General features: G+C 33.1%; 1 protein-coding gene across 1 annotated transcript in view; it reads right to left on the bottom strand.

Annotated features, from left to right (window-relative positions):
• Positions 1-1486: 1486 nt before the first annotated feature.
• LOC123706171 (dual specificity tyrosine-phosphorylation-regulated kinase 2) overlaps positions 1487-22139 on the bottom strand; it is a 36291-nt gene continuing 15638 nt past the window's right edge. The window contains exons 3-9 of the mRNA XM_045655336.1: positions 16765-16928; positions 16242-16519; positions 15142-15280; positions 14617-14788; positions 11949-12092; positions 11422-11551; positions 1487-2578 (exon numbers count right to left, since the gene is read on the bottom strand). Of these exons, the coding sequence (XP_045511292.1) occupies positions 2395-2578; positions 11422-11551; positions 11949-12092; positions 14617-14788; positions 15142-15280; positions 16242-16519; positions 16765-16928 (1211 nt within the window). The 3' untranslated portion in view covers positions 1487-2394. The remainder of the gene's footprint in view (positions 2579-11421; positions 11552-11948; positions 12093-14616; positions 14789-15141; positions 15281-16241; positions 16520-16764; positions 16929-22139) is intronic.

Raw genomic sequence — 22139 nt, 5'->3', positions numbered from 1 at the left:
AACCTATGATCACGCCGTAAAAACTAACTTATACTTTCTCTAACAAGATTCGTAATACTTATTCATATTGAGATGATCCAGTCTAGCTTACATAAGGCAAAGCTAGATTCTGCAATGCCTATAATAACTAGCGCGGAACCGATCGACTGCCCTATACATGTCAGAGATTACTGATAACTTTATGCATAATAATTCATTGCTGCAATGGTTATTAATTTTTTATCTGTGTCGTGGCTGAATGTTTTTGAAGTTACTGGCCATAATTTAAATAAAAAAGGTAAATCTGTCTGAATAGATACTGGCCAACATTGTTTATGTTATTTAAACTTAAAAAAAATGTAGGGGAAAAAACGCGCGTAATTTAAAAAATAAAATTATCACTTCTCATCAAGCTTTCCAGTCCTTTTACTAAATTTGTATGTTATATTTATAAACAAAATTATCTGACTTGATAAACAATAAAAAAACTATAAAGCCTGGTTACAAATTATGTTTGTTTTGCCCAGGTTGTCTAAACTATTAAATTTTATGAGAACAATGAAAAATTGTGTTCGGATATATCTAGAGATATGCCCCGTTGAATACAAAACTCTACATAGACTATATTTGTCTCTCATCTTTAGGCCACATTTACACTATTCTACACATGACTGTTAACTATAGGTAAACCAGAATCTGATGGCAATTAGGGAAATCAAAATTTTGAGTGTGCAACCCTAGGGAAAATGGACTGAACGATCTTGATACTGCTTATTTTTTATTTTCTTGTTGTTTTATTAGTCACATTACATAAGTGGACAATACTGTACTTAATAATGAGATGTCCACTTAATATTATATAGGTACATATTTGCATGTATAATATACATATTATTTTTATAAAGGTAATACATATTATTATTTTCACATACCTATATTTGTATATTCATTATCATTATGCCATGTGAAAATATGGATGTAATGATAATGCAGATCAAAACTAGATTGCTTATAATTTATTATAAAATAAAATAAAACTGTTTAGGTATTTTCGTAAGTATTAACAGATATACACATTATAAAATTGACTTGGACTTGACGAATAGCCGTATTGGAAACTCCTGTAATAAGTTTTCATAAAATTATATTGTAAACAACAAACAATATTATAGTTACCTACATATAATATTTTTAATTAAAAGTATTAAAACGGGTAAGTCCAATTGACCAATAAAATATTAAAATTGAAAATTGTGATGTGTTTGACCCTTCTTCATCGAATGTTTTTCTATACACATTATAAACAACATCTCTTGCGTGTGATCGCAGCGGCTTTTTCGACACTTTCGAAGATTTTTTTGACAAAATCCTAAAAATTATTCAATAATTGCAAAGAAGACAAATAATTTGACAACCAATTTGATAGTTGTCAAATAAAGTTGCCATATGAAAATCTATTATTTCTTAAATATAAATATGCCATCAGATTCTGGTAGACCTATACTTAAAATTAATAGCATAACTTTGCCTGATGGTGGCAACATTAGTTGAAATATGTATGTATAGCTAGTGTGTTTGGCGTTGTATAGGTTTACACCAATGAACTGAATATACAAAACAATTGGAAAGATCTTTCTTCTGTTTTCTTCGTACGTAGTATAGTATGTTTAGTTTTAATAGTATACTCTGTCACTTTTGAATCATGTGGTCATTTTTTTAAAGTATTTTGACGACTATAAACTCAGAAATCATAGTATAATAGATGTTCCTATTGAGATCTTATGCAAAATAAAAGCTAATAATTGCGCGTCAACTCCAGTACCATGAACCCATGCAAGCTATCGCGCGCAAATTTCTTACCTTAAAAATTGTATTCGTACCTACTTTGAAGAGGAGATTGATTGGAATTGAATGTCAAACTATTGGACAGAATCCTGCTCTAATCATCACAGTCTGTGTACTCGACTGACTTATCTTTTAACGTAATCTGCAGATATGTACTGAAAACATTTTACATCTGTTTTAAAAGAAACCTTATGTTATTACAATAGAGGAGAGTTGCGCGTCTGCGTCACCGGTGACATGGTGTTCCATCCATACTTTCCAACATCTCCTGCAGTCTGCATATTGATAAAAGAAGGTTCAAACACAAAAATATTCGACAGAATATTGTTTTCATATGCTCTAAAAGAGACCTTATGTCATTAAAATAGAGGCTAGTTACGCGTGTACGCCACCAGCCACATGGAGCCCTGTCCATACTTTCCAACATCCCCTGCCTAATGATAAAAGAAGGTTCAAACACAAAAATATTAGAATCCTGTTATCTTCTGTTCTAAAAGAGACCTTATTAGTTTACAATAGAGGCTAGTTGCGCGTGATTGGCACCGGTCCCGTGGAGGCGCCGCGGTCCGGTCACGCGCGACCGAGCATCGCGGCAACGTCGCCCGCCGACTGCGAGTGCAGCAGTGCTGCTCGAGCGGTGCGGGGAGGGGGGAGGCGCGGCAACGCGGGCGCGAGGGGGGACGCGAGCGGGCAGCCCGTCACGAACTCGTGCCGGGACGCTTCTGTGGGGGTTATGCGACGTTTTGGGTCCCATCTGCAATGATAAGGATTTATAACTATAGTTACCTCGTTTCTTTTCATTATCATCAGCATCAAAATGAACATCATCATCATCTATTTTTTATTTTGCAGTGTGTGCTGAACACACGTGTAAGAAGTGAAACTTCTTTAGCAAGATTCAAAGTTACCAAAATCATCGCTTTACTCCGTGTGATATATATCGTCAAAATCGTCGCGTTACTCCATGGAGTATAAATCGTCAAAATTGTCGCCTTACTCCATGGAGTATAAATCGTCAAAATCGTCGCCTTACTCCATGGAGTATAAATCGTCAAAATCGTCACCTTACTCCATGGAGTATAAATCGTCAAAATCGTCGCCTTACTCCATGGAGTATAAATCGTCAAAATCGTCGCCTTACTCCATGGAGTATAAATCGTCAAAATCGTCGCCTTACTCCATGGACGCGACCTTTAAATTTTACTCTCAAAGCACCTAAAGAAGTCTCACTTCAAAACTCAATCAATCAAAATTTATCAATGAAACTAATCTGCAATATCAATAGTACCTATTTTAAAAAGCTGAAAAGTGTTTCATCAAATAACTGGCAGTTTTTAATTTAAATTTTTCGGTTCACACATAAGTTAATTTAAATTGATAGACAACCGTTTATGGGTTCGTGAAAATGCATACAAATCTTTACCTAGAACGTAATACTTAGTTTATAACAATGTCAGCTTTTATATCAATTATCCCAGATATTTAAAAAAAAAAGCTGTTAAAATTGCAGACCATTCTTAATTAATTACAAAATTGCACACAGAGTCAATATGTTAGTTTTTATATGGTTTTTATTAATTAAATCTTAGAAATATTAAATATTAATATCATTCCATTTATTAACTGAATATACTTTTTGTCCCTACATATGTCATTGCCATATAAGAGTTTTTAGAGGCATTAGTTTTATACATTCTCTATAATAAATTATGTAGGTACTATTAACATTCGTTGATCTTAAAGTTTTCGAGCTCAGATTAGTACTTGAGATTTAACGATGACTTAGATAAATACCGAACATTTAGCATTACCTAACTATTTAGTATTAGTTCGGAATTAGAGAGGTGAATTAAATTGGCTCATGTATAATCAAGATTTCAAAATTAATCTATATTCCATAATAACTTGAAACCAGCTGATCATCTAGATATTTTTAAAATTAAATGGATATATCTGTATCCTGACTTATTTTGCATTACATTATATATGTTTATTCAACATTCCACATCCATAGAATTTAAACTATGCATTACTTTCTCATGATGTTAAATGTGATATTTGAGGATGCTCTGAAAATCCTCCCTTCGAATATTACGACCAGCTTTAACTTCAAAGACGACATCAATTGTGTTGTATATCTAAAGAACTCTAGTATTAATACTAAAGTCTATAAATTTAGTATAGTATTTAATATATTTTCTGTGGTAATACTACTATTCTTATTGATCCTTATACCTTAATTATATTTTATGAAATCAGTCGTTTTAATAACTAACCCCCGGAATCACAGACACAATAATATGTAGAAAATCTATTGTGTCGTGGTCCGATTGGGCCGCTCGGTGCTCAATGGGTTAAGGCATTTTATTTGGAATTCAACAAACGCTATGATATCATTGAAACTGTTTCGTTAGTTGGAAACCCGTTTATGGCAAATATAAAATTAACTATATTATACTGAACACTGAAATCTAGAGCAAGGCAGAACTGGTTGTTGCCCTCTGTAGAATTATCTAGAACTTTAATATTTATAAATATTTGCTGGCTGGTCTATTCACAATCATAACGGGATAAAAACTAATTAAATGCTGTAATTTTTTGTTTATAATGTTCAATTAAAGAAATATGTTTTTAAATGCCACCATCCGGCCGCCAGTGGATTTAAAAGCAATAAAATTAAGATCTCCAAGCTATTTAGAGCAAAATTGTTTTTTGTCTTCGCGACTCGCCACTGAATGTGGGGACCTACAAAACTGGTGCTTTTTAAGTTAAGTTTACCATTGAGGGGTTGATTTAGAGTTTCTGTAAATTTTTGAAACATGTATGATAGGCATTTATCAGAAGTTACTAGATGCTCTTTAAATAGTACAGCAATTTGTATTTATGGCAAGAACCTGCAACGTCCAAGGCAGCCTATAAAAGATATCCTTGATACTGAGAAATTGATAAAATAGTACCTACAAAAGGATCATAGTCGATATATCACCATTTGCTACCAGTTATATCTAAGATGTCTCCGAAACACCTCAACTACTGATGCCTGATAGTGTATTTATCAAAACGTAAATAATATGTTACAAAAATTTCAGGGTCCTTATATCATCTTATCTATACATAATATAATAAATCTGTAGAAGGGTCAATTCTGTACATTGAAAATATTGAAAAAATAAATAGCAGGGGGTGTTACTGGATCGATACCAAACCCAAATATGTGATTAAAAAAAATTTTGTCTGTCTGTCTGTCTGTCTGTCTGTCTGTCTGTCTGTCTGTCTGTATGTGAAGGCATCACGTGAAAAGTAACGGTTCGATTTCGATGAAACTTGGTATAATTATACCTTATTATCCTGGGCGTAAAATAGGATACTTTTTATCCTGGAAAAATGCGTAGAAAAAAAATCTTAATTTTTCAGTTTTATCCATAGACGTTGTTCAGTAGAACCGCGAACACAAGTTGCGTATTATTATAGGTCTAGCCGTATTTGGATCCAATAGATATATTTTATAAGATGTCAATGTCAGAGTTTCTCAAAATGGAGAAATAAACCATCCACGCGAAGACCGACATCCGCGCGGACGGATTCGCGGGCGGAAGCTAGTTTATAAATATAATTTCAGGGTTCTTATTAGACGATTGTATACGCCGTAAATAACTGCATATATTTAAACAGTTCACATGATAAACATAAAAATTCAGTTCCCAAGTTAAAATAATTTCAAACATGCCTCAATATTTAAGCTCTGCAGCATTGCTTTCAATTTATAAAATAAACGCAATACAGTTACTGGGCTAACCAGTTGGCCTAGTTTCGCGTATGAATAGTGAATCAAATAAATCCCTTTCAGACTGGACCTCGAATAGTGACTGGACCTTAGAATTTATTAACATTAGTAAATTTTAAAAAGGCCATCTGGTATTAAAATTTAGACCGTCTTTTGGCATGGTGACATGAATAAGTAAAGAAAAAATACCTCTAGTCAGTTTCACAACTTCCGAATATATTCTCTTTAGCCTCTTATATTGATAGATATCAAGAATTCTCAAATGAGCTATTACTGACTTCATCAGCAACTTGCTGACGGCTGAGAGCAAGTCTTGAAACTGGCCCCTCAGTTTGGCAGAATACAACCCAGATCTTTATCGTACTTATTACCAAAATGATTATTGACAAGTGAGATGGCATCCATTCCAAGTAGGTAAAGGAAGCACCTAAATTCCTGAAGCAAAAGCAGATTAATCATGTTGTCGGTAAAAGAAACATGTTTAAGAATTAGAGAAGTTATATCACATAAGATTAATCTGTTACGCGTATGTAATTTCTTCTTAAAGGGATTGCAGGAAAGAAAGTGGTCTTCAAACTTTGGTCTTTAACTATATTAGAGACCAATTAAAGTTGATACATTTCCGTAGAAATATTATGTAAACTATATCTTTTTAGAGACTCTAACTGACTCTATCCTCAATAGTAAAGGATACTTTGAAGATAGATTACCCGGTGTTGAATAACATATGCGGGCGAAAAGCTAGTAAAATATATATGTTTCTTGCCATTTTGTCAATTTAATTTTTTTTGCACATTTAAGAAAAATATGATATTTAATCCTATTCGTACCTTTTTGTGAGTAAGAAATTGTAGTAAGAAAAAGAGACAAAATATTTGTATTAGTAAAGGTCGTGAGGTGAAATGTTTTAGTATGATTGTCCACTGAAACTGCGTAACCGTAATTACGTTGAAGATTCAGAAGGCCTTGAGATAACAAGCGGATAGCATTCAATTTTTGTTACAACAGCAAAGTGCATTTGTAACTCTGTAGCAAATGCATTTTGTCGATAATATAAAAAGCATTGAAACAAAAATCGTAATAGTTAGTAGGTGAAAAAGGAAAATGTACGCAATTTTCACTTATAATAATACCACAAGAGCTTCAAAATTATCGGGTATTTTCCGATAGGTTCGTTGCAAACAAATGAAGGAGTCAAGTTTTTAGTCAAGGTTAAAAAATCACGAGCGCGAAGCGCGAGTGATTTTTCCTGAAAAACTTGACGACTTTATTTGTTTGCAGGGAACCTTGAGGGAAATGCCAGATAATTTTGAAGCTCGTGTGGTATTATTCGGGGGATTATTTTTCCGTCCCAAATGTCGGCCAATAATTTCACAATTGAATTCAACCTGTCAGTTTGACGTCAACGACCAGAGAAAATTTTCAAAAAATTATCAGTATTCTAGTAAACAATTATCAGTATAATACCATTTAGGTTGTACCACGTGACGTCGAATGGTGCAAATCCTTCTTATTTAGTCGTAACTTTTTAAAATCATTCATTCACGTCAATGAAATAGAAACGTTTGAAAATTTATGATATGGTGCCGAAGACCGTTGTTAAATTTTATTTATTTATTTATTTATTTAACTCTTTAATAGTTGTACAGATAGGAAACCTTAGAACTACTTACATATATTTAATATTTTATAAAAGTTAGATTTAAATATTTTTTATAGAAACCAGTAGATTAAATAATCATTATTTTTGTACGTTGCTTCCTAACATATTATAGTATGTATGTATAATTTGTTTACAATTCATATATTTATATACGAAATAGTACGCAATAGTAATAAGAAAACAATCAAGTTTCGTTCATCTAATTGTGTCTATATTGACTCGCGTTACGTCACATTAACCTTTCACTGCGCGCGGATCGCCAACCACACAACACTCGACAGTTTTTGCAACGTAACAGCACAGATAATATAATACTGTGGGAAAAATATGTTAATCGAGACTTGCGTGAAATAGCGTTTAGGTTTGCTTGAAAGTTGTGTGATTGATAATTATGATAATACTGACAATAATATCGTGATGTGTTCTTAATCATATTGAAATTGTTTTTTAAGTTAATTATATGCGAGATAATAAATGCGTATATTTAATGCTTTTTAGCTTGAAACGTTAATAAAAAAATAATTTATATTATTGGTTCACTGGCCAAAACTTTTCGATATTTAATGAGTGAAAAATTTTACAATTTAAATATGTAGGTCGTGAAAAAGCTCAGATAAAAAATTTCACAAAGGTGCGGTCATATCGTGTTTATACACGAAGCGGAAGTGGCAGGCGGTAACAAATAAAAAAACACGTACATTAATTTGTCAATAGACATCCGACATTACCTCGGCAATGCTCTCTCAAAAGCTGTCCCGTGACAAAGGCACAAGTCGAATTACCGATACACTGTACTTTCACCACTCTCAATCATAAAATAGCTGCAGGGCAAACGAGCTAATACATATTTATACAAACCGTCTAATTTTGTGCCAAAATATAATAGCAACATTGTACATACGTTTCATATGTATAGAACTTTTGAACAGTGTGACAGTATCTTAAGATCTCTTTGTCAAGACGCGCATACTTTAATTTAATTACTAGTTGGAGACTAGGACGTCAATCGTCTGGTACCCGGATAGAGCCTTTGTACTAATCCAGACCTAAAGTTTATCGACGTTGATCAACGGTCGAACTACAAGCGCAAAAGATTAACAAATGTCCGAACGTTCTTTAATAGTTCACGGAAGTAGACTAGAGTTAATAAGGGTGTGCTAATTGTGCTTATATGTTGTATTTTATATGGCTTACAAGAAAGAGACATTCTATCTATCTATGATACTCTAAATTCTAAAACATCTAGCTTTTTTTTTAGAAATATCCATTCCACCTCCTACTAACACTTTAAACCGGTTTTATTTTGTAACAATTAAATGAAGAAAGTTATTACATAACAGCCAATACTATCAATTAATTAGCAAACATAGAAATACGTGGGATTCACTCTTATGACCAAAATTAGTACAAACAACCATTCACATTCTTTCGTGTATTTTATACGCACGATTTGACATTGCGCCTATCAGAATTATACGCGGCATCTAAACGGTTAAATTGTAACTTTTCCCTACGAAGGTAGGTAGTTTCTGTTAAGTAAATATTTCATTTATAGTCTTACGAAAATTGATTCTTCATACGCTTTTATTGTACATAGAAATAATAATATCCAAATTCGAAATAAATAAAATGTTCCTCGAAAAATTACTGAATAAAGTAATTTTCTTTGTAACATCCAAAGAAAATTACTGATAGGTATATGGTGTGCCAAGATAATGACTAGGTAATTACTTGAAATACGCAATATAAAGGGCTGTACTGTTTATATTAATATTTATTAAGTTTCATTGGGAAACCATATCTATTACCTATTCTAAAAAGTTAGAGATGAAATATTTAAGGAAAACCCTAGATTAGAAAATACAGTTAGGTGAGTGTAGGTACTTATAAAAATATGAGCATAGGAAAGTGTTGATATATAAGTAATTATCGTTACGGTGTTTAACTAAACACAAAACGCATTATGTCTATGTAATTGAGTCTAGCACTAGAGTGTATTATTTGACTTGTAAATAACTATAATAATATTATGTTAGGTTTGATATAAAAATAATGGTAACTTGTACTCACTTAGACGTAAGTTTAGATAATATTATCACCGATGTAAAAAAAAAATATTTGTAACTTAAAACTCTTGGTCTCTTGGCCTACGTAAAAAATATTTTTGCATTATTTAAAAAAAATTTAGAAATTGTAAAAATAAATTAATGTTGTTTTTTCTCTCACATTCATTTAAAATTTTTGTATAACACAATATGTTCACTTGTGCATTTTAAATGATGATGTTATTAAAATAAAATTAAGCTTAAACACATTTTTTTGCCTAATTAATTCGATTGATTGGTCGAAATCAGAATAGTTGACAGATAAATTGATAAAAATTTTATGTTTTTCGATCTTTTTCTAATGGATTCTTATTTCTTATGATACATAATTGAAATATTATATGTTATTTTTTTTAATTATCTAATACAAAATATCAAACTCGAATCGAATATTATCATAAAAAAGCAGTTACATAAAAAAGAAATCCGATCATTTATGTTTTGATTAGTTTTAAATAAATAACAATAATTTAAAATGACACAGACAGGAATATTTTAATCGGTCAGTGACAGTGATTCGAATTTAATATATATGCAATATTTATTTGAAAGTGAAAATGATATGATTTTTAAAATTCTGCATAATTTATAACAGATTTTGGAGAAATTGTGATTATGTATTTGAATTGTTTTGATGGAAAGCAATTTGATAGATTGGAGAAGTAGTGGTGTGAAAAAAAGAGTAGGTATATTTTTTTGACCGAATAAATTGCAAGCAATGAATACTTACGATTTTATTATAGAACTTTATACTATAATATGTTCTAAATCGTGAATTAAGTCGCATGCAGAGAAAGGTTATGAGATTTTTGAACACATTGTAATTTGTAAATTATAACTTATATACCGTCATCCTGCCCGACAAGAGGAGTTACATAGATTTTATCCTCCTTTATCCTCCTTTATCCTTTATTAATATTAGCTCCCAAGTACTGAAACCAATTTCCTGACCAACAGACTTTCTAGTAGGTACCTAATTACTCAAAATGTAAAAGATCCTAATAAAAATGCATTCGTATAGATATACCTACTTTTAGGAGCACTAAAAGACAATCTCAAAAATCATCTCATCACCTACAAACAAATTGAATCGACAAATTATCCAATTAGATTCCAATTCAAGTCAAGATAAATATAATGAGGTATTGTGAAAATGCCATAGACACTGTCTGAATCTTATTATAGTGACATAATATGGTTAAAGATGATATTGCAATAATTACGTCGTTAACAGAAGTGAAGCTTCATACTACGCTATTAATTTCACAATGAAATTATGTAACGGTTATTTTGCATGCTATTGAGAAGATTTGTTTTTGTTGGCGGTTTTATTTGTAAGAAATTGAGGTTATACAATTGATGGAATGGGATGTTACAAATATTTTAAATGGTTTAAAAAGGTTGTTCGGTGTCAAAATTTTTGGCTCAATCAGGGAATAATCGTTCTTGCTGTAGTTTGAAGCTAGTAACAATAATAACATACAATTATTTGTATGCTATATGTTACACAATTTTTAATATCAGATTTATTTTTAAACTTCCTGTGGTACTACTTAGCGTGTACTGTTTCGCATGTACCATATTACAATATATGCACCGCGTAGCATATACAACGCATATTGTGTAGCACGTAGAATGTACTTCGTAGCGCATAGCACGTATCGTATTATATTGTGCAACGGCTTGTATGTACCACGTAGCATGTACCGCGCAGCATGTACCGCGTAGCATATTATACCGCGTAGCTTATACCGCATAACGTATACCGTTTAACATGTAGCGTATAATAGCATGTATGTTTATGTACCGTGTTACATGTACATTGTACACGTATACGTATGAGTTGTGTTTTGTGTCGTGATACACAGTTTACATATGTACGTGTTTGAATGAGTTTAAATGAGTGTGCTGTGTGTTTTGCGTTATGTAACACATGCATATACGTGTATAGTGTGTGAGTGTGTGTGTATGAACCATGTTACATAAATACGTGTATAATGTCATCACGTTGCATGTAGTGTATGCGTGTATGTATGTATACTCACTCAAGACACCTATGCAGCAGGTGCAAGAAGGCGGGATCGTCGCAGCGCACGGCGGCGGAGAGCGCGCGCGAGCCGGGCCGGCGCTTGCGGCCCTTCGAGTTTGTTACTGTGCGAGGGGCGCCCTTTGAGTCTGGGGGGAGGGATGTACTTGGTGGTATATTCTTGTAGAACGAATGTTACAAGATAGAGCTTATTTGTTGTTGCACAATGTTGCAGACTTGGTTTAAATTCTATCACTACGTTATCAACTTTCCAACGTGTTGACAAAAACTCTGCAGCATGTTGATGCAACTTCGTTGATAAACAAATCTTTGCTGTGAATGACAGCAGTTCCAGATACTTAGGGACTGCCTAGAGATTAAACAACAGATATTAACAAATTACAGAGACAGTTATAGAGCACTTTAACAAGTTAGTTCCAAATATAGAGTACATTAACAAGTTACGGTTCTAGATATTGAGCAAATTAAAAGTCACAATTTCAGAGCAAATTTTCCAGAAATATAGAGCACATTAGAAGTACTCACCAAAGAAGAGCCGCTTCCTGGTAGCGTGCAGCAGCAGGTCGGGGGGCGGCGGCCCGAGCAGCTCCATGATGCACGCGAGCTGCTCCGCCTCGTTCTCGCCCGGGAACAGCGGGTAGCCCGTGTGCAGTTCCGCCAGGATGCAGCCTGGGAAATGGTGGGTGTTTGGATTTTTGTCTTTATACTAGCAGACAGCAGCTGCTCGCTTGGGCTTAAAATATGCAAAACTTGCAAAACCCTCCGACCAGACAGATGGTTATGAAAGTTTTTCATATGTTTTGACGGTTATTATCCAAGTGGGAACAAATCCAGCCACCATTAAATCTATTTAGTTGTTATTGAATACGAAGAGGTATTACAAACAAGGCAGTCTTTTGCGGTTGCATTTTCGCCCAAGGATCGATAGAAAGCTCATAACGCGTTGTGGTGACAATAAAAAATACACGTTGCGAGATTGTGTTATTGTTGTAATCAAAACGCTATAGCACAGGAGCGCGTTTTGTCAACCGCAGGAAGACCGTATGTGGCTGGCATGGTATGCAAACTCAACAAAATTTTGCCTCGGTCAATGGGCTATTTAACACTTAAAGAATTTTTCAAATATGACCAGTAGTTCCTGAGATTAGCGCGTTCAAACAAACAATAATATATCTTCAGCTTTATAATATTAGTATAGATTCCGTCCACTCGCCAAAACTCACGCGCTTATGGATAAGACAAGAAAAAGAAACATTTTGGAGTAGTATTTTACTTAGTGGAATCTAAAATATGTCATACACCTATTTCGTATATGTAGTAAAGTCTTACTAATTAATTGTTATAACATGTTATATTGGTTTGTCCTACTTTTAAAGAATTCGTAATACATCTCATAACAAAAAGCGTTGAATAAAACTAATTATATTTATTATATCATAAGTACAAGTGAATTTAAAGATGTTCACGGCCGAATAGTTGAATAGTTACATAAGATATAAATGTCAGAAAAATGAGATGTAACATAGTCTTCTGATTGCGTAAATAAAGCGGTGGGATTTCACACTGGCGCTTTTAGACGTAGGTCGAAATAAGTTTAAAGGTATTTTTTAAATGTAGGAAACAGTGTTAATATATTTCTTGAGAATTACTGAAACATACATAAGTAATGGAAATTATTAGCGGATTAAATTGATGTATTCATATAGCCCATAGGTGGATGTTTTAGCTACCTATCTAAATTTTTTATTGTAAGTTCTGTGAAATAATATTTTTTCTAAACAGCTTTGACCTATCTGATTAAATTAAATTTTCCTGTTAATTTCACAATGGCATGCTACTTAATATTGTAAATTGATTAGTTTTCTTTGTACAACGTGATATTTTGGATTCAGTAAAGGAATAATTAAACAAATACTATTGCGCAATTATTGCTGACAATACATATAAAAACATAAGTCAATATGCTTGAAAAACGACAGAAACATCGTGCGTTTTTTCCCGCCAGTGTGAAAGGGTTAATATATGTTTGCGGATCGCGGAGTCGTCGCCTTTCTCTCTGCTTTCTACTGGCTGCGTTGCGTAACATACAACTAGCGGCATTTAACCTTTGTGAGAAAGCGAAATTTGTACACACTAGAACTAACTTTAATATAAACGAATAAAGACGAAGGTCCCGTAAAACAATATGTAGTAGCATAGAATTTTATAGGCTTGCATTTGTATGAATATTTTTTTGTATTCGTAATTCGCTTGTGAAGATGAGCTTGGTTATTTATGAGGACTATTATAGCGATAGCAAGTTGTTTTTTAGGAATGGATAACCAGACAGAAATGTTTTTGCAATAATTTTGCATGTTATTTTATGTTTTTTAAATGTTATTAAATAATATTTGTTTTATATCTTGTTATTTTAAAATGAAGTATTTTATAAATTTATATCGCCTTGCTACTGTGTTTTTAGCTTTAAATTATTTTTTTATTATGCATGTGTAGGTGCTGTGCTGACGCCAGGATATTCGGCCACGTCGCACAATCACATAGCGTCGCCCTTAGTTGTCACTTGTCCCGTAACTCTCGCCACCGACCCACGTCTTGTAGTTAGTAAATTAAAAAAGTATATTTTTGTGTAGGTAATTTAGAAGAATATATAAATTTAATTGGCCGCTATCTTTAATTTCATCTCCCTATACACAGCTACACTAAACACGTATTTTTATGCATAATAGCATGGACCAATATTGGTCAACCATATTGGTCCATGATAATAGGCAACTTAATTGATATAGTTACTGTATAATTCCTTTATTGTATTTATAATTTAAGTATTGTGCCGAAATACACCCTTTAATTTTAAATCAAGCTAGTTGTGTTTTATTTAAACATCCTCAAATAATACCGTAACAATCCTTCATGGTCCTTCAAGCCGGATGCTTATGGTAACGATATTTATGTGTGCGTGTTTATTATTTGCGATGGATATTTGATTGAATTACGATATGTATATTATTTGCGATAGATACGTATATACTTGACATAATTATCGAGTTGTATGAGTGTGTGCGTTGAGCTGCATAAGCTATAGCTGCGTGTACGAGGGCTCGATACGATCTGCGATGTATGTGTGTGAGCGCGTACGTGTCTATATATGTGTTTGTGTCCTTATAGAATTATATGTGTGTGTTTGTGTACTCACCCATACTCCACATATCAATAGGCGCTCCATAGTGCAGTCCCAGTATGACTTCGGGACTACGATAGAAGCGCGACTGTATGTAAGTATACACCCGCGCGTGCGCGTAGCACGAGCTCCCAAAGTCGATCACTTTTATGGAAGAACTGCCGCGCGCCTTTAGTAGTATGTTCTCCTGGTAATTTTGAAAAAAATGTATGAGCGAACTGTGGGAAGTGGGTATTTATGAAATGCGAATAAATTTCTTTTTGTATTTGGATAAATTAATTTTGTTATTTTTTTTTAACGTGCCGTCTTCCCTCTATAATTTGACAGGTGCCGTTTAACGAGTTTTTCACTGAATCATAATGTTGAGATTAATTTACCAAAAAAAAAAAACATTAAAAACAGAGTATGAAATAGAATGAACCCTAAGATTGTACGAAAAGAAAACTTTTAACGATACATAAGGTCTTGAACCTTACAACAAAATCTAGATTCTAGAACTGTAGAACATACTATCTAAGTATTAATCAAACTATTACTTACGGGTTTCAAATCACAATGTATGATATTCTCAGCCTCTAACAACCGGAGACAGCGGAGCAGCGAGCTCGCGAACCGTCTGATAAGGCTCAAGCTGAAGCCCTGGTAGTTGTTCTTCTTTATCAGCTCGTATAGGTTTATACTAGAAGAGGATTGTATTGGTTTTTAAAAGGAGTGTTTTGTTTTTTTGGGTGTGAATATTTTTAGGTGAGCAGAATTTGGTTTATCATTAATTAATTATTATTAGTCGTACCAACTTCCACCACTGCTCTCTGCATCCCAACTTTTATTACTTAAAATAATAACAATGACTTCGTTTATATTCTATTTTTACGTATCCTACCTACTTACTTAACTATTTTCCAAATATTCGGCTTAGGTACCTATTTATTTTATTTTTTAAAACTAAACACATCAACATCCAAAATTATCAGCCGTGAATAAAACGAAAGAGTAACGATGAATAATTCATCTTTTTACAAAATTATTAAAACTCAAATTTCAACTGAGGCCCAAAATAGCGAAACATAAAACGAAAAACACCTCACAAATATTAAGTGGTAATTAACAAAGTTAGCCCCAGTGTGGTCCCGTGAGAACTTCGTCCAAAAACAGTGAAACAATTCTCGTTAAAAGTTAAAAACTAAGCATTTCACGGCAATTGTTTTTAAAGTTTTGACAGGTTAAAAACGTTAAAAGCAACGAACGTGTAATTGCTTAGTGCACTTCGTTGTTTCAAACGAAAAGACATAAATAAATGGAACATCTGAGAAATTAAAGAACTTTTTAAGGGATATAAACTTTGATTATTACATTTTTATGCCTATGAACCTGTTACTGTATATACTTGTTCAAATATCGTACCTACTCTTATATTAACTACATTTCAGCTAAAAATCCTTTCGGATTTCGGAAACATATCAGACTGGCCGGTTGGCTGGGTTGGTAGTGACCCTGCCTTCCAAGCCACTGGTCGTGGATTCGTGGTCTGGTTTCCATAACACAAACGAAAGCTTAGTATGGGATCAGATCGTGCCGTGTGTGAATATAGTCCCGAAATGTTTATTTATTTATTCAATTATTCATCTAAACGTCAAACTCACCTCATCAACTCAAAACTGATGCACAAATGGTTCCTAAAGTAGAAATAGTCGAGCATATGTATCACATTATGGGCTTGATCCTTGTCCTTCAGTCTCAAGTGGTCTAACACCCTGACTTCCACCAGGGCCTGATGATGGAACCGCTTCTTGTTCCTGATGATCTTGATGGCTACTTGATTACCGGAGCGGTGGTCAAATGCCCTAATCACTTGGCCGAAGGAACCTTTGCCGATTACTTCGAGAATTTCGTAACGGTACGCTATGTGGTCGTGGATTTGCTGAAAGTTTTAATAAATCCATCAATTTATATTATTGATTCAACTATAGAACGAAAAAATAGTAAAAATAACATGATACAGCTACTTGAAAATGCCCCAAATCGCATTGCGCACCTAGGCATGTTTGATGACCAAACACGAAAAGAAAATTAATAACCTAATTAAGCTATGAATTATCCACCTAGCCACATAAAGAAATTTAAGAACCATTAATAACATTTAAACGTTGTATGTTAGGTACTTACTTTATTATAACTGCCATTTTCATCATCAAACCCGCAATTGTTTGGCAGGTTAGACCTCGCCTGTATCTTGTTCGCTTCTAACCCAAGGAACCATATCTCTGGATATTTCCTTATTTCATTCCGTTCCCAGTCCGTCAATCGTTCACCAAAGGCCTTTAAAGCTTCTGAAAATACAGAAAATGAACGTTTTAATTAACATTTCTGAGGAACTTTATTCTTTAAAGCCTGTTACTGTCGGATCTGTTTTACAATATTTTCTTATTGATCAGCTTTATGTTGGTCTCAAAGATTAGTCTCATCCTTTTAATCAAACCAATGCATAGTATAATAATGTGTATGACTGTATTGAGACGGCAAAGACTTGTACTGATTGTACCATATTGACCAATTTATTTTAAAACATTGCTACTACTTCAAGGTGCTTTCATCCCTGATTCCATTGTCATCAATTAAGATTTAAAACATATTCAACAATACATAAAATTGTACGCAATACTTTAAAAGTTCACACCCATTGTCCAATTTTATTACAAAAAGTATTGAAATAATTCAAAAGTGCTCTATCAAAAAATATCCTATCAAATAAATCGGTTTACAATCGACGCGACACAATTCAACTACAGTTAAAACGTACTCGTAAGCTCTTTTAATTTAAACGATATTCTATCCTGCGTAAAGTGGATAAAAAATTTAAATCCTTTCAGTATTTGTTAAACGAATAGTGTCAAACAATAAAATGTCTACAAATCTGTAATAAATGTCGATTGAATTATCTAATAAACGTTTATGTTAAGGCCTCTAACTTTTATTTATTTACAGTCTATTACAGGAACGTGGGTGAATTTATCGTTTATCACCGAAATGTAACAACACCTCGTAGAATTAACTGTAGCATAAAACAAAATTACCGCATTTGCCTCGGGATGTGTCAAGGTAAGGTCATCACGTGGGATTTTAGAAGGTCCCTCTAAAATTTCTCTCGTGTACCGTTAATTATATGGAACATTGAGTTTATTTTTAATAGCAGCTCGAATATTAATATCTTGGCATTAATTTAGAGAAGGATAAAGGTCAACCTGTTTCATTCATTAGTGAACCTTTCGCATTTTCTCCACAATTATGAAATAGGTAAGTACATATTTCCTTTACTTTGTGAGAAACGTCGTTCGTCGTCGTCGTCGACTACTTTCCTTAATTCTATGCTTACGCACAGTAAACACAAGTAATGAATAATTATTTACACAATTTAGAGTACAACACAACACAGCGATGTTGCGGTTAATCCCGGCATTCTATTGTCTATTCCTACTGCAATTCTAGAGGCGTCTTCAAAGATATTTAAGCGAAGCTTTAAAATAATTAAAATTACGTTTTAATTCAAACAAATTATGTAAAGTAAGTAGGTATCCCACCAAAAACATAAATGTAAAAATTGGAGCCGAGTTCAATCGTTGACTTAATTTGCCAAAAAAAGAAATGAGATCTAAATGTGTGCCAAGTTCTGCAGACAGTCCAGAAATTTATTTACAAAGATGTATTAAGTTCTTAGGTTGACTGAAAACTCAATTGTTTTATTTTCCCTTAGAGAACAATGTTTATTCCAAAATATAACTTTTTTAATTTGAATAATATAATTATTTTCACAAAGCAAACAACTAATGACCTATTGAACCCCATAATATGATGAGGCTAGTTTTACATACTGTTTATATTTTGTGAGGTTCTAAAAACTAGCCTCACCAAATTATGGGGTTCAATAGGTCATTAGTTGTTTGCTTTGTGAAAATAATTATATTATTCAAATTAAAAAAGTTATATTTTGGAATAAACATTGTTCTCTAAGGGAAAATAAAACAATTGAGTTTTCAGTCAACCTAAGAACTTAATACATCTTTGTAAATAAATTTCTGGACTGTCTGCAGAACTTGGCACACATTTAGATCTCATTTCTTTTTTTGGCAAATTAAGTCAACGATTGAACTCGGCTCCAATTTTTACATTTATGTTTTTGGTGGGATATCATTACTTTTTGTACAGAAAATTACTCGGCAAATTTGATTTACTTTATGAATATAATACTTTTTATACCTACTTATACGATTTTTTTTTCTTGCGGTTTCTCTGTATGGTTGGTTTAGTATTTTTCTATATTTTCTTATATGTTATGAATGTCAGTGCACATTGCCCCGTCATTATCTGCAATTTTTTAAACTCGTTTTCTGTTTAAAAGATTACATGATTTTCTAAACATCCAGCGTGAATTTGTACACACACTATTACCAAGATGCAAAGATCGTTGTAGAAGAATAGTCGCCTTACTCAATGACGTTACGGTATTGCTATGACGAGATCTTGAAATTTTACTCTAAACGCGCCTAAAGATGTTTCACTTATATTATAATATTACGCAAATTAAATCATTTCTACCTTCGACGAAGCCTTCTTCCATTACACTGAAATTAAAACTAAATAAAGAATAAATACTTAAATGTGAATATGAAAAATTATATATTATTTTTATTTTAACTGTATGAGCAATATTTTTATTACAATTTTCTTTTATTTTACGTTTAATAATAGTTTTGAATAAAGAAATCATGCAATCGTAGTAATCCACCCTAGCGATACTAGCGCGAGTGAGTGTGATGTCAGAGGCGCATCGAATCTATAGATGTTTCGTGCTAAAACATGTAAACTTCAATAATCTATATCTCAGTCATTTATTGATGGATTTCAAAATTTTTTTCGGCCACTGATTAGTTTTGATCTATTTTTTAAGACTAGTAAGGTGAATATAATATTTTCTATTTTTTTAAACTTTTCCATTTTTCCATACAAACAAAATTTATGTCATTGAAAAAAAAATTAAATACAGATAAATTCAGTATTTTCTGATTTTTTCCTTTGTACACTCACAATTACCTAGTTGATTACAAAATTTGAACTTTCTAGGTCATCTGGAAGTGGGTTAGGTTTTGTATATATCTATAAGTCAGTCAGTCTTAAAAATTGCGATTTTTGGATATTAATATCTACGCAACTGTTTAATCTGTATTTATGAAATTTAAGGTTCTTGTTTATCTTGAGGTCCTCTTGGTATGTACCAAATTTGGTTTATTTAACTTAAATAGTTTTCGAGTTATAAGGGGGTGAAAAGTGGCTCGAAATGGTTCGTGTAAATATACACACGGCTGCTGCTCGCCAGTTGTCTTCGCTTGAACTCGGCTTGACACGCTACCGCGTGTCTAGATGATAGAGTATATTTTTGCAGCCAAAAATTGGATCGATTTGTTACAGATTTCTTTCACTTTCTTAAAAACATTTAACAATATAACACATTTTCAGCTAAAAATAAAGTTTCGGGTCGTGTTTGGGAATTTGAAAACATTCAATCATTCTTGAGTTCGCCGCGGGCAATTTCGCAAATACGAGTGAATAAAACTTTGCTATTCAAACACGTTAGGCGCTGAAGAAATAATCACGATACGCTAGCAGTGAATACCAAATAGGTTTACTGTTCGACTTTGCATTCTATGAAAGAGAAATGATAAAGCATTTCCAACGTGAGACCAGGGTCACTGGGGGATTGGAATTTATGTTAACTTTTGCGGCTTACTGGAAAACTGAAAGGATCGTGTGCAATTGAATAATAGATTCATTCATTGCACATTCTTGACAATAGGACTCTGAGGTATTCTTGTAGACCCTTAAGTTAAAGGTCAATAGGTCGAAAGGGAGGAATCAATCGAATATTTGGTGAAGTATTTGCTCTACGTAACAAAGATTTTACTATGTACCTACGCAAATCTTGCAAAGATACCTACTGTTATTTTGTAAGATTTTTATTTCAGTATAAAACTTTGTGTCCTTCTTTCTGGTGTCTGCTTTCAGTGATTAATTGTATTGTATAATTTTATCAATGATATGATTTGTAGAGCCCATAAAAATTTATCTCGAAGTTTCTGTAATATAACAATCGCGAGTTACCCGCATTTTTTATACGCAGGATTATCCATTAGAATCGAGCTTCAATGACATAAGCATTTTATTTTATTCTTCGTTCAAAATGTCAACACGAGGTCAATAAACTCTATATACTATAGAGTCAATAATCGCTTTTGAAAAAGTACGCATTGAAGGTCTGAAAAGTCACCTCGTTATTGGCAAAAATATAAATGGGAAACATGTATCTTATATGTAGGTATATTGATGGTAAATGTAAGTGATAATGAACATGAATATCAAAATACTAGCTTACCGCCCGCGGCTTCGCCCGCCTTGTCTAAAACCTAATAAATATAATATACTAAAACCTTCCCCTTGAATCACTCTATATATTAAAAAAAACCGCATCAAAATCCGTTGCGTAGTTTTAAAGATTTAAGCATACAAAGGGACATAGGGAAATAGGGACATAGAAAGCGACTTTTTTATACTAGTGATGATAAAGCTAATTATGTACTTTAATACTCATTTCATTACAATCCAGAAACAAACTTTGTCTGATTTCCTGTTTTTGAATCGCAACCAACCAAATTTTCACTTGTTTTTCATATTACATTTTACTACAAAAACTCTAAAGATATACCTTAAATTTACATTGAGAAAGTGGGATGAAATGCCTCCAGCCAAAGGGATGATCCTGAACATTACATGCCGACCATTAGCCCCTGTTATTCTTACAATGGATGTTATTCTAACAACCTTTGGTTACAAAAAGATTGAATGTAAAAACAGTCAAATCGTTTGGTTCAGGAATTAGTACATTATATTATAATATATTCACTTCTCTCTAAACATTTTTGAAATTATCTAACTACATGTAAATAAAAAACTACTAGACGAATTTCTATGAAACTTTACAGGAATACAGGCTATACATCAGAATAGCACATGAGCTACAGAAATACATACATACTTCATTTTGCACGCAGCTTCTTCCGCAGATGAAATCGCACGGCATAGCTTATTTCTTTATATTTTGCTGCATTGACTTATACCTTACATAAGAGTTTGCTATCGTGGTTAGACGTTATCTGTTTATTTAGTCAATTTACAACAACGCATATTTTCGGAAATTACGAATTTCTGAACTAACACCAGCATGGTCCTAACCCATAGATATAATATTACCTTCCCCTATCAACACAATAATTGCAACGCATATTATCGAAAACTTTACGAATTTCTTAACAAACACCAACATGGTCCTAACCCATAACATTCCCCTAAGCACAATAATTTACACACACACACACAACCAAACACACCAGCACACACATTGTTCCCAACTAAGTGCGATGTTGACCCACATAACTGGATGCATCGCGTGAACTTCGATGGTCAAGAACAGCCTCTCTGGTGGAGTACTGCGG

This window comes from Colias croceus, chromosome 3, assembly GCF_905220415.1.
Source record: "Colias croceus chromosome 3, ilColCroc2.1".
NCBI classification, from domain to species: domain Eukaryota; kingdom Metazoa; phylum Arthropoda; class Insecta; order Lepidoptera; family Pieridae; genus Colias; species Colias croceus.
The sequence above is the reverse complement of the archived record's forward strand: the minus strand, read 5'-3'. Positions and strand labels throughout refer to the sequence as shown.